This window comes from Python bivittatus, unplaced genomic scaffold (genome assembly GCF_059951505.1).
Source record: "Python bivittatus isolate LINGU-HERP-01145 unplaced genomic scaffold, Pbiv_v1 ctg000610_np1212, whole genome shotgun sequence".
NCBI lineage: Eukaryota > Metazoa > Chordata > Lepidosauria > Squamata > Pythonidae > Python > Python bivittatus.
This window is the reverse complement of record NW_028277088.1, coordinates 32,639,759-32,653,819: the sequence shown is the minus strand read 5'-3', so window position 1 is coordinate 32,653,819 and position 14,061 is coordinate 32,639,759. Positions and strand designations below refer to the sequence as shown.

The following is a 14,061-nucleotide window of genomic DNA, read 5'->3' as shown; positions in this document are numbered from 1 at the left end:
AAGGAACCTTTTGGGGCATTGCTTAATGAAAAAAAAAAAACCCAGTAAATTCTCTTAATAACTGGTATAGCAGGTAAGATGTAGTGACGAGAGTTGTATGCAGTATTTTCGTAGAAGCAATTGTGTGTAGTTCAGCTAAGTCAAGGTTGTTTCTTACCCATTTGTAAGGAGGAAAATATTTCTGACTGGGCTATGTCCCTGTTCTTATATTTATCTCTGCCGTTGAGGATGATTTCAACCCCCTCCCAACCCTTTCTCAACCCGAGTCGATAAAGAATTGCGTGTGCATCGCATTACCGTATCTGCTTGACTACAGCTGCAGTGAATGTCGGATTATTTATCGGCGAGAGAAGCGTGCTCAGTACTGCCACTGTGTGGCTCTTGGAGGTACTAGGCGCTGAGAGGGCCGGGGGGGGAGCCACCAGGTACATAAATAAATAATTAAAAGGGATCCGATAAATAAATCACGGCTGAATGGCTTGCTTATCATTGGTCGGAGCGTATCCACACACGGAGACGTCGTTACCCTTTTTCAGGCGATTTTTATATTTTAAGCGTACGCAGGGGAAAGCGGAGGCACCCTTGAAAATATGATTGCGCTAACTCCTTAGCAGGGCGACCTAGAGACGCTGAGTTTATCCCACGAGGGTTACTAATACACGTCCAATCTAAACAATGGCTGGGATTGAGAGATCTGTTTGGATTAGAGGCTGTTAGCTAAATCTTGCTTCTCGTTACCTCCGTGAACATGAGAAGAATTTGTAAGTGGATTTGTACCTTCATAGAAAAGGAGCTTTTAAACTTAAGAGGGCTACTGCCGCCCCCCCCCCCCCGCACCTGTGTTCTAACTTTGTTTGACTTATGGCTTGGATTGAATGAAAGAGGAGAGGGGAGGGCGGGGGAGTGGGAGGCCCTCATTGTTAAAGTGGTAGTCACACGTTTTAAATCAATGGAGGTTGTTATTTGAAAGAGTTCTGAAGTTTGACCTGTTTTGCCGTGTGTTTTTCAATGGCCCACTCAAGCTGTTTACCTTGCTTCATTAAGAAAGTATCTCAGAGAATTTGTCTGGATTCTTCTGGGAAGGTGCAGACTTTGCAAAACTTCTGTTTAACAGATGTGTGTCTCCAAACATCTAGATGGAAAGGGGGAAAGTACTATTAATACCATTTCATTTGCTGGACCACAGCCACTTTTTTCTTTTTTAATTTACTCTAATTGGTGTTCTGGTAACTGTGTATAGATTTTATCTCTTTTTCTATTCTGAATTATGCTTGCTGTGGATTTAAGAGTTCGGTGAGAATTCCCTGCTTATTGCATTAAATCTACAAATAATTCCCTAATCTACATTTTCCCCTAGCTGCTTATATTTTTGTAAATTTGACAACTTGGCAATTGGCTAATGAAAATGAACTGATATCTAGCTATATTGTATCCTTTGTAAAGTCTAATAAAATTTTTTTTACCTGGACTCCATTTATAGGAACTTTAGATTCCATGTTTGCTGATAATTAGTATAAATCAGCTTTCTGTGTGTGTGCATGTGTGTGTCTCATTTCTTCTGCTTTCTTGTGTTGTAAAATATTTAAAAAGAATTCATTTTTGGATTCAGTAATAACTATTCTCAACTTTTGGGAGTATTTTCCCTGACACCCCGACAATTTACGTTTATAGATCTTCATTTAGTGTGTGTGTGGGGGGGAGATTAGGAAATCTTTTCAGGGAAAAAAAAATCCATTGTTGGAAGGGTCTCTGTGAAACTCCTGTGAAGGACCAAAAGAATGCTGGTGACAAGAATGGGGTGGCGGTGGCGACGGTGGCTATTTTAACTTCTGTTTTATAGATACCCTATTCAGATTCAGAAATAAAAAATAGCCAACTGAGCAGAGGCCTTATGGTTTTCAAGCCAACAGAGGGCCAGTTATTAAAGTGGTCATTCTGAAAGTGGAAGAACGCCTGAGAAACGACAGAAGCGATTGGCAGAAAATATGGGGCTTTAATCTTATTCATATTTCCTGGGGGGTAAGACCAAGATGATTCAACGGAAATAATTTCGGAAGTTGCCAGCCTCCGTGTTAAAGACCTCATTGCTTTCCAGGTTTCTCACTCCCTTAAGAGTTTTGTAACTTCAGGCCTAGATATTTTCTCCATTGTATTTTGAAATTACCGCCATGTTTGCAGATTTCAAAAGAGCTTATCAGCAGACACTCTTTTTACTAGTGGTTTTCTTTTCTTTTCTTTTCTTTTCTTTTCTTTTCTTTTTTCTTTTCTTTTCTTTTCTTTCTTTCTTTCTTTTTTTTTTTGGCTAATTCAGTTTTATTGGTCTCTCTTTTTTTTAAAGATGGGGTGGCTTAATTGCTCCCCACCTTCCTGTGAGATTCATTATAACAACAGACTGAAGTTACAAAGATATCATTTGGGGAGTTAAAAGACTAACAACAGGGGGAAAAATTTATTGGAATAATTTCCTCTCTTCAAAGCAGCGGCTGGCATCCTCAGAGAGGTTTCCTTTGAAATACCCCCACTGACAACAAATAAAGAGCAGCAACAACAGCAATTGTGTCGGAGAATCACCGTTTCCTGTCCGGCTCATAGCTGAAGATTAAATTAAATTAGTTGCATTATATTATCTGGTTCATCTTGAACAGAAGGGATCTTTTTCCTTAGCCATTCACGGGGATGTAGATGCATGCACACTGTCTCCAACACACGTAGACACGCGTTTCATGACCAACAAGAAAGGGAAATCATGCAACTCGGCTGAATTACGGTTGCCCATTGCATTGTGCTGGGAAATATTTCAAGTGCCTCGGGCGCCTTCGTTTTATGGCTTTTGACTCGGGCCTGAAGGTAGGCGGTAATGACGGGATCTCTTGTTCGTCGGTTTGTTTCTAAACCAGCAGATCCTCCCTTTTGGAGACGGCTGGTCAAGTTTCCAGTTTTAAGCGTTTCTTAGACACCGCCTGTACACCATCCGGTTTCTTTGCTTTCGACTCTGCGGGGCCGGGACAGAGACCGCGAGCTCCTGGCAAGAGGGTGAATGAACTGGGGGGCGTGGGGGAGAACTGGCTTCTCCTGGGCAGACCGCGGGTTTGGCAAGTTAACTTTCCGGGGGCGCCTCTTTGCTCCCAGCAGTCAGCTGCCCGGCGCTCGGGGTCTCTCCCTGGAGTCATTCATTGAGGTGGGAATATCCCGCTCGCCCTACAGACTCACGAGCACCCACTTCCTCCCCGGGGGTTACCCGAGGGCAATTCCTCCCTCCCACCCCCCGCCCTCCGTTTGGGCGCCGGTGGCCAGTTGCCATCTGCTAGGCGCGGCGGCGGCGGCGGAGGTGTGTGCGCGGGGGAGGGGGCTTGTTTGGAACTTTGCTGGCTCGGTAGCGGCGGGTCCCGGGGGAGAAGGCCGTCCGCCGCTCGCTCATTGGTCGCCGCGCCGTCAGCTGGTGCGATTTGCTGCTGTCGCTTTTGGCGCTCGGCCATCCAGAAACAAACCACTCGCATGACTACTAATAGTTATAGCCAGATGTACTAATACACAACAAATCACGGTCCGGGATCTGGGGAGCGTCCATGAGTTCCTATTTCGTGAATCCCGCTTTCCCGGGAAGCTTGTCGAATGGGCAAGAGTCCTTCCTGGGGCAGATCCCCCTCTACCACCCCGCGGCTGGCTACGAGGCTCTGAGGCACTTCCCAGCTTCTTATGGGGCCGGCAGCCTGCAGGAGAAGCCCTACTCCTCCCCTTGCTTCTTCCAGCAGTCCAGCCCCAACACGGTCATCGCCTGCAACCGGGCGTCCTATGATTATGGAGCCTCTTGCTTCTACTCGGACAAGGACCTGGGCGGTGCCTCCTCGCCCTCCGGCAATGGCAAACCGAGGGCCAGCAACCCCGGGGACTACTTGCCCTGCTTTGCCTCTGACCAGCAGTACAAGCCCGAAAACGGGGCAGCCAAAGCCCTGAACGAGGAAAGCAGCGACCGGAAGTACACCAGCCCTGTTTACCCTTGGATGCAAAGGATGAATTCGTGCGCTGGTAAGTCACTGGGAGGTAACCACAAATCGGGAGGTGGGATGGAGAGGTGATGGTGGAGGGGAGCCTTGCTTTCTCTCTTTCCGTCTTAGGGATAAGGGTCGTTTTGCGATGGGCCATCTTCAGGCTGTCTGCTATGAGCAGTGGAGGCTCAAAGCCCAGGGATAACCTGAGACTTTCTCCCAGGAACTCCCTTCAACCTGACAGGTTGAGGGCTACATTGACAAGGACGCCTTCTGAAGGCTGAGTCAGCACATGAACCCTGCAATTGCAGTCTCACATACCTGGAAGCAAGTCTCATGGAAATAAATATTAGCACCCTTCAAAATCAATATTTTCTTAAGCACTGGGTGGCTGCTGTTGCTGAACTGGTCATCCTCATCTTCATCACCATCCCAGGACCTTCCCTTTCCATCAGAGCCAACGACTGATACAAGGGAAGAGTTCTGGCTGCTCCATATATTAGTGAGAGTTCTCTTCCCCCTCCCTTCACCCACTCATTAGTGTGTAAGAATGAGCTATTGAATGCACATTTTCTAGTAATATCTGCGCACACACAAATCATCTAATGGCGTGGAGGGGGTGGGAAGAAAGAAAATTTGATCAATGGCCAACAACCCCCCCCCCCATTTCAATGTATCAGAATGTCATTCTTTGTCCTTCTTCCAGTGGAATTAAAAAGTATAGGAAGATTTTAACAGTGAAGCATTAAAACTGAAAGCTTTTGGGTAGTTTCAGCCTTTTTTTTTTAGATTTTTTTTATCCCTCCTTTATTATTTTTATAAATAACTCAAGGCGGAAAACACACCTAATACTCCTTCCTCCTATTTTCCCCACAACAATAACCCTGTGAGGTGAGTTGGGCTGAGAGAGAGTGACTGGCCCAAAGTCACCCAGCTGGCTTTCATGCCTAAGCTGGGACTAAAACTCACAGTCTCCTGGATTCTAGCCTTCTGCCTTAACACTAGACAAGACTGGCTCTCTTTATGTTCTCATTAAAACATTAATGCCATTCCTTTAAAGCAGCATAATTTAATTTAACTCTATGCTGTATTTCTATTCTACCTTCCTAAAAACACTTGCTTCAAAATAGGTTTTACTGAAATCACCGGGGCTTCCAAATAAATGCATTTAGACACTGGTGTCAGTTGGCTGAACTTATCAGGAGAATGGGCCGGGCCAAGCCAAGCCAAGCCAAGCCAAGCCAAGCCAAGCCAAGCCAAGCCAAGCCTCTTCAAATTTCACCTGTTTAAAATGGGAAAGAATTAAGAAATAGGATTCCTAATTTCTTCCTTTGGAAATCAGTGCCACTGAAAGATATTTCAATTTGGTTACATCAAGCCAAAATCCTCTTGCGGGTCTGGACATGATACACATAAAAGCAACTCTTCTGTACCTAGGCCTATTCGCATATTATCTGAGGGAAATGATCATGTTGAATACAATCTCGCAGTTCCTTCCTTTTATTAAAAAGGAATGCTTTTGCTCCCAACGATCCCAAAATTTAAATAATAATAATAATAATAAACAATAACAGTAATAACTTTAAAATACCCAATCCCGTGAGCATGAGGAGAACGCGAACTTGTCTCCTAGGTTAGGAAGCGTGAGTAAACAAGGAATATAGCTCCAAGAGGTTTTCCCGGATTTCTTTGTTAATCGGAAGCGCCAAGGCGGGCCTGCTGATCGGCGGTTCTGTGTGTTTGCTTCCTTAGGTACAGTGTACGGAACGCACGGGAGACGGGGCAGGCAGACTTACACCAGATTCCAAACGCTAGAGCTAGAGAAAGAATTCCATTATAACAGATATTTAACCAGGAGGCGACGGATTGAGATTGCAAACGCTCTCTGCCTTACCGAACGACAGATTAAAATCTGGTTTCAAAACAGGCGCATGAAGTGGAAAAAGGAAAGCAAATTGATCAATTCCACCCAGCCTGGCGAAGAGGAATCAGAGGAAAAATCAGGGGAGTAAAAGTACGCTTAAGGAAAGTGAATAGTAGCTTTTCCTTCTTCACCATGCCTCCCAGTTGATACACACACGCACACACATATGCACACACACACACACGCACACACAATCACTCACATAGAGCCCTACACATTCCTTGGGTTATTGTTCTTTTTTGTTGTTGTTGTTATGCAGATGTTCCCAAAGGCTTAATTAAAATACATACATATTTATATATCTATATATATTTGCAGTAAACTGAATTTCTATATCAATAGAATTATTGACAGTAGAAAAGCTTGGTAATCACAGTCAGGTTTCCAGACTATAGATTTAGGTGCTTAAATGCTTCTGATATGAACTTAAAAAAAAAAAAAAGTTTTAAGCATTTGTATGAAAGTCTACCATTTGATGGTCTGGCTTCGATGCCTAAGAAAGGGCCAGATGTGGGTTCAGAGAGGGATTCTAGAAGGATAGAGAGATTCTTCTGCATATTTTTGCTGCTAACTCTAAGAAATAGTTGCGCTTTGTTCTACCCCTTTTCATCTCAGACCTGAACCCATTTGTTTGGCAGTAATATTGATTTCACTGGGACTTTATTTGAATGAAATAAAATGGCACCCTCATGTGGTTTAAGGAAAAAAAGAGGGGGGGACTGTTAGCATGTATGCTTGATTCCCAATATACAATTAGGATTTTGAAAGGGGATAATGGGGGAGGGGAACTATAATAAAAAAACCCTGCAGTGCTGTTTATCTGCTATATATTTTTATTTTTCTAAATGTCTAGGAGTTTGGCTTTTCTTAATAATTAAAATTCTGCCTTTTTAAAAGGGTAAAAATATTGTATATACAAGTGGAAAAAAGGAAGGATAGACTTCTCTCTTGATGGGCAGATCACTAGGGTCCATATAATCATTTAATATAATTGATCATGAAGCGTGTTTTCATTTTCTTCTTCTATTGACCTAGTTTTAAATTCCATTAAGAGAAACCCTAGTCCTAGATGTGTTCTTATCCTTTTCCCTTTTTAAAAATATTTTAAAGGAAACAATATTTTGGGAAAACACTGTCCCCCAGTCTAAAATAAGAATGCGGCTATTTCGTACTCATTGTGTACCAGAAGGCACAGGTGAAGGCTTTATTTACTAATAGCATGAAAAAATATCATTATATTATAGTATATTGGTGCCACTGTGTACATGTAAATATGGAAGCATGCTTATTATTTTTTGATACTGTGAAAAGCATAGCACTTGGAGTATAACTCTCTTAATTAAAAAAAAAAGAATAATTCACATCCTCCTAACTAAACACCACCACTATGCTTATATTTATGAGAAGAAATGAGGTGGGGAAAAATTGCATGCCCTTAAAATGCTCCTGGATTCTTTCTTTCTCTGCGTCTCTTAAAAGCCCATGAAATAACCCTATTAAAAAAAAAATACTGCAGGAGACCTCTGTTGAATAGAAATTTGAAATCGGCACTGATTTTAAAAGCATCTCCATTAGATGTATTTCTCTCTTTCCTCTTGAAGCTGTTGCCCAGTTATTGTTGTTACCGAGATTCATTATTTCTTATTTTTTCTGAATCAGTTTTTTTTAGTGCTAATTTTGGCCCCCAATTTCCAAAGAAATCTACGTTGGTTTAGTTTACTTTATCCTAATTTTTGTTTTGATTTTTTTAAAAAAATCTCTACCTGAATGATGGAGATATATTTTTTGAAAAGGATCTCCTGCGTAAAAGGTGGCTATAGATTCCCCAGCAGCCCGCATTCTTGCTGTTTTTCTGGTCTAGAGTCCATCGCCCCTAACAATTGGTACTTACTAATGGGACTCTGAGAGAGATGTCATAATTTTGCTAAAATGGGCTGTAACCTCGATTCGACCTCAGTCCTGCAGCAGCCCCGGGCTGAGAAAGGTGAAGCTCTAGCGAGTCTCCAGAGGGTGGCGCACGAGGCCGACTGACAGTCGGGAGCTGGCAGCGGGCGCGCGCTCCAGGCGCGCGGCCCAGCCCTCTAGCATCCACCCAACTCCCCCATTTAGTGCGCGAGTTTACCTCTAGAGGTCATCAGGCAGGATTTACGACTGGACAACAAAAGCACGTGATATGAAGCCTTACCCCATATTTGGGTGCCTACGTAGGAGGGAACCAAGTACATGTCCCAGTCATTTCCATAATTCATCATAAATTGTGCAAGGGTGCTATAGACGCACCAAAAAACGAAGCAAAGAGCCACAAATCAAGGCCCCCCGATTAAAAAAAAGCAAAAGCCAACAACAACAACAAAAAAACCCCAACAACCCCCAACAACAACAACAAATGAGCTCCTATTTTGTAAACTCATTTTGCGGTCGCTATCCAAATGGCCCGGAGTACCCGTTACATAATTATGGAGATCCGAGTGCCGTGAGCGAGCAATTCAGGGATTCGGCCAGCATGCATTCCGGCAGGTACGGCGGCTACGGCTACAATGGTATGGACCTCAGCGTCGGCCGCTCCGCTTCCAGCCACTTTGCGCCAGGGGGGGCCACGGAGAGGGCTCGCGGCGGCAGTTACCCCTCCAGCGCCAGCGCCAACGCCACCGCCGCCACCCCCGACGCCAGGTACGCCAACCGGGCGGCGGCCGCTCACTCTCCTCCGCCTGACCCGCTGCCGTGCGCCGCCGTGGCCGCCTCGCCTGTCAGCGGCGACGCTCATCACGGCGGGGGGAAAACCTCTACCGTTAACTCGACCACCAGCACTTCGTCCACGTCCAGCGCCAGCGCCGGCGGCAGCGCCAGCGCCAGCAGCAACGCCAGCGCCAGCGCCAGCAGCAACCACCTGGGCAGAGAGGGGCTTAGCACGTCGCCGGGCGCCCAGGAGGACCCTCCCGCCAACAGCGAGCAGGCGACCTCCCAGCAGAACGACCAAAACACAGCGCAACAGCCTCCCCAGCCCCAGATCTACCCCTGGATGAGAAAACTGCACATAAGCCATGGTAAAAGCATGCCCGGTTTTCTTTATGTGTAACCTAGAGCAGCAGGTCTAGAGGCAGGGGGGGAGCAGGAGCAGGAGCCAGGGAGCCGAGGGACACAAGGCTGGCAGAAGAGAAGCAGGGGGACGAGAAAGTTCCTTCTCCTTCCACGTCTCTCTCTCTCTCTCGCTCGCTCTCTCTCTCTCTCTCTCGCACGCGTGCCCCGCGTCTGTCGGTCTAGCTGCGTGTTCAGGTGGTCTCTCTCTTGGGGAAGCCACAACCTCTTCCCACCCCCCTTGGAAAGGGCAGTGCAGCTGAAGGCCAGTGGAGGACGGAACTCGGGGTAACGCGAGACAGTCTCTCCTAAGGACTCTTCCCAGGTCTCCGGGAACTGGGCGCTTGAATGGAAATGGTGGGAGCGAGCCAGCGAACCAGCCTGAATAGTGCGTGTCAGCCTCGATAATTTATGGCGAAGACTGTCCAGTGAAAACACCGTTACTAATTATATCCAAAAAGAAGTTGAGGAAATAGTGTGTGCGTGCGTGTGGCTGGGGGGGGGGGCGAGATTTCCCTGGGAGAAAAGTAGGGGAAACTTAGGAGACCCTGGAGGGAAGAGTCTGGGGGAAGATAGTTCTGCAGTCCTTCAGGCGTCGGCGTGGAAGTCATTTCCCCTGGAGGGAGAGGACTTGGCTGGCAAATAAAGTGAGCTTGAAACGAGAAGTGGCCTGGGTCTGGGACCTGGGTGAGGGGGTTTGTTAGCTTTTCTTGCGGTCAGAGCTAATGCCACGATCCTAAGCAAATAATCGGGAAGTACGTTCTCTAGGAAGCTAGAAGACATTTATGTGCAGGGAGTACAGAGCATGTTAGGGACCCGGCTGGAGAACAGCTGCAGGGAATCTTGGACTTTCCAGCTTCAGCCCTTGATTAGGAGAGTCAAAGGGGAGGCTATTTAAACTCACCATGCTTGAAATTACTTAAGGAAAGGGACTTGCGGGTTGCGGGGGGGGGGGGGGCAGAGAGAGAGAGAGACAACTGAGGAGGAGGAGGAAGAGGAGGAGGAGAGAAGGAGGTACTTGTTGAGCCTTTCCCTCAAATCAACATACTAACAAGAGAAAGAAATCGGAGCAAGAGAAGATCGGAGAGCAAGGAGCCAAAGTGAAGGGGGAGGGTACGTCCCTTTTGCCAGAGTCTAAACCGGTTCCCTTATTATTTTCTTCTCCCCTGTTGCAGACAACATAGGGGGGCCCGAAGGGAAAAGGGCCCGGACTGCTTACACCCGCTACCAGACCCTGGAGCTGGAGAAAGAGTTTCACTTCAATAGGTACCTGACCCGCAGGAGGAGGATTGAAATAGCACATGCTCTTTGCCTCTCAGAGAGACAAATCAAGATCTGGTTCCAAAACAGGCGCATGAAATGGAAAAAGGATAACAAGCTGAAGAGCATGAGCATGGCAGCCGCAGGAGGAGCCTTTCGCCCTTAAGAGGAATGCCAGCCCTGCTTCTCCCCCCCCCACCCCGGAGAGGGGAACACAATACAAATACAAAACCACAACAATTGAACAGTATCATAAGCGCTGACCCTGCGTGGAGCGTCAGTAGTTTCTCTTTCTCTTCCCCCCTTTCTCTTCCTCTCTGCCTCTCCCTCTCCCTCTTCCACTGACTTGCTTAACTTCCCTAGGAGGGCGAACCAACCCTCTGCTGATGTATCTTTTAATCATGAGCCTGTTTAATTGAGCCTCCCTAGCGCGTATTGCAGTAGATCGGCTTCCCGTGCATCTCTTTGTCTTGAATAGCTTTGTCTTTTTAAAAAATGTAGATGTTTTAACTTATTTATATGAAGCGAGTGGTGTTACTTGAAGTAACTGTAAAAACGGGAAAAAATAGCCCTACGCACACATTAAAAAAAAAAAAGGAAAGGAAAGGAGAAAGGTTTCCTTCCTTCCTTCCTTCCTTCCTTCCTTCCTTCCTTCCTTCCTTCCTTCCTTCCTTCCTTCCTTCCTTCCTTCCTTCCTTCCTTCCTTCCCCTCCTGCTCCCCACACTCAGTCCAGTTTAAACCCGGTGTTTTTCTCTGTGTTGTTGCCCTCGCTGTGCTTATCTGTGCATGTGTGTTTGAATGTGTCAGTGTATGTATAACTCCAAACTGTGGCCAAGATTTCCAATCAGAAAAAAAAATACTACCTATCTAATTCCTGTGTCATTAATGGCTGTTGTAGAGGTGAAATGATGAAATACAAACTGAACGTGTCCTAACGTGTAGTGAATAGTGAATCTGTGACGAAAACTGTGATTCCAGACAGTATGTCCTTGCTGTGCCTTTGTATATGACTTTTTGCACGAACTCTTTAAAAATGGCTTTTATTAAGCGCAGCTTCGGTAAAGTATAGGGCTTTTTGGGGGGGTTGTTGCTTTTGTTTTGTGGACAAAGTTACAAATAGAGTCAAAGTCTGGCTGTTTGGACAAAAAACAATGTGATTTTTTTAAAAAAAAATGTGGATTTTTTTTTTTTTAAATAACTGACTGGAAAAAAAATAAACTTTTTATTGTAAGGGATCTTTCCCCACTTTCTTTCTCCTCTCCTCTTTTGCCTTTTGAGGGGAAGCTGGTCTGTACCCTAGAGGAACGTTATATCTTGTTTCACATTTAGTCTGGAGACGTTTAGTCTGGAGACTAAAATTGGAGAAGAAACTGAGCCCATTAGCCCACGTAAAGATGAAGCAAAGATCCCGTGTTGCTTTCTGGGTTGAATGTTATATAACAAACCCAAAACTGATTCCTTTTTCTGGGGAGGGAAGATACCCCACTGTCAACTCTTTCTCCTTAACAAACAAACAAACAAATAATTTGTTTTCCTCAACTTCATTTCTCTCCGAAGAACCTGCTTTAGCTTTCTAGAAGTTTATCCCTGCGACTAAGAACAGCTAACCTGCCGGACAATCATAGAGACGTTCCCGAGACTTTTAGGCGCTACTGACCATGAATTACACCTTCCTTCCCCTTGTGCATTCTTAACAGATATTGGGGATATTGTCTTAGATCAAATCAAATAAATATGTATTTCTTTGTTTGGCTTTGCTACAGTTAATTTTGCTAGAAATGTAACGCTACTTACCCAACCCAGGGCTTGAATGGTTAATGCTTCTGAGTTCCTAAGAGTAACTAAAGATCTGCAGATTTACAGGCGAGGTACATTGATATCTTCCCTTAAAAGTTATAAAGCAGTAAACTTTATAAGCCCAAGTTCCGGCTATATGACATTTGGATGCCAAATGAATAGGGTTTTGTCTATGAATTAGATCGTAAAATCATCCATAGCACAGACAGATAGGCTTACTGGCTATAAAATGTCACGTGGTGCCATTAAAGTAAGTTTTATGGTTCTGGGGAGTTGTCATCCAACATTATATACCACATAACATATAATCACACTGACGCTGGACTTCATTTGACTCTCTTACAGGCTACGTGTGCCTCCTGGTCATTCAAATTGTCAGGGTTTAGGTACAGAAGTATCTCTCCCCCAAGTTCTCACATACTCAGTGAAAAAAAGCGCTTAAGGTAAGTTCTGTGCACAAGTTGCTTAAGTTTGTTTTTACAGTAGAGAACTCGGCTGTCGTTTGCCTTGCTCCTTGCTTTAGGATCTCACAATATTTTGAAATAGTCCTATAATCTCTTCAAGGTGCCGCTTTAAAGATAGGGTGGCTTTTTCCAACCTGCCCCAATTCCTTTTTTAATTTGAACTTCTCTGCAGTTGGGCTAATACATATAAGAACAACAAACTTTATTGTCATCTTAGTCCAGAATCAAAAATTGCAGTCTCAAACTGGTAGATAGATAGATATAAGAAAAGCAGAGTAAGCATCTTGGGCAGAGATGGATTTTGAGGCCTAACTTTAATTATGTTGGCTAAAGCAAATGATAATGACTTCCTTTGCTCCATGAAGGTTTTTTTTTTTTTTAAACTTTCTATCAGTTGTGTTTATGGGAGGAAGAGTCGGCAGGCCAATTTGAAAAGAAAGAATGAGGGAGGGGGAGGAACATGGTTCTGGCTATAAGCTTGTTCAAGGGTCAACAACCCCATCATTATTGGGGTGTCTGATGGAATATTTTCATCTAGGTGAAATATTTGCATGTAAGAATAAGAAAGGAGTTCTAGCTGATTTTAAATATCAGATTCTTTGGGTCTTCTCTGCCCTCCAGAATTAGTCACACTTGGCTACGTGCACCTCGTACACTGTACACAAGTTGTTGTATTTTCTGTAATCTTAATATTTGTACACTGTACACAGTGCATTGTATATTCCCCACTCTGACCATGCATTCTTTTTTGTCTTCCTCCTGCTCCTCCTCTTCCTTCCAGTATGAGCAAATTGTTCCTAACTTTAGATTCTGCATACTACTATACCGCTGGAAATTACTGAAGACTGTCTAGGTTTATAGGACATAATAAACAAGCCCATTTATATAGCTAGCTACTTTTCTCTTCTTTCTCTGTTCTCTTTCTCTCTCTTTTTTACTGGCTGGCAATTGTAGGGGTAGGCCGCCAGCTGCCTGTTTATTTCAACATCCTTTTTTTATTTAAGCAGACACTTCTCACTAGAGTGTGATTACTCAGCAATAAAGTTTATGGCCGGATTTAGATCTAAGTCTTTGAATTTCCAGGGTTGAAAGAAAGCATGAAAGGACTTTTTTTTTTTAACTTTCCCCTGCCTGCCTGCCTGCCTTCTACAGCATCATATCATCAGAACCTGAACATTCGTACTCTTAGAAATACAGGAAAGCAACGGATGGGGAGATAGTAGTAGCTGTTTAAGACAAAACAAAATGAATGATTTTGCAAATAAGTAAGGATCGGTGTGTTTAAGGAGAGGGAGATAGAGACTATCTACCTTATGAATCAGCTGATTTCTGTACTAAAGCAGCCTAAGGATTACTTGAGATTTTCAGAGATTCCCTTCCCAAACTCTTGCTTAAATAATAGTTCAGCTTTTGGCCAGTGTATAGATCACACTAGACTATTAGAATTTCTTTCAATTAAAATATTAAATGGGGTTTTATTTTCTTCTCTATGTTTTAATTTCTTTCTGCACATTATACAAAATTAAAAGCAGTTTGCATCAGTCTTAAAATCTC

The 14,061-nt window shown here is 44.3% G+C and overlaps 2 protein-coding genes across 2 annotated transcripts; both read left to right on the top strand.

Moving 5' to 3' along the window:
- The first annotated feature begins 3,544 nt into the window (after positions 1-3,544).
- HOXA6 (homeobox A6) lies at positions 3,545-6,691 on the top strand. The gene is made up of 2 exons (XM_088150714.1): positions 3,545-4,026; positions 5,739-6,691. Exons 1-2 carry the CDS (start codon positions 3,567-3,569, stop codon positions 5,996-5,998), a joined length of 720 nt encoding a protein of 239 aa, XP_088006840.1. The 5' UTR covers positions 3,545-3,566; the 3' UTR covers positions 5,999-6,691.
- Positions 6,692-6,896: 205 nt separating this feature from the next.
- HOXA5 (homeobox A5) lies at positions 6,897-11,898 on the top strand. Its single transcript, XM_025170395.2, has 2 exons — positions 6,897-8,954; positions 10,161-11,898. The coding sequence occupies exons 1-2, from the start codon at positions 8,297-8,299 to the stop codon at positions 10,409-10,411; spliced, it is 909 nt and encodes a 302-aa protein (XP_025026163.2). The 5' UTR covers positions 6,897-8,296; the 3' UTR covers positions 10,412-11,898.
- Positions 11,899-14,061: the final 2,163 nt, after the last annotated feature.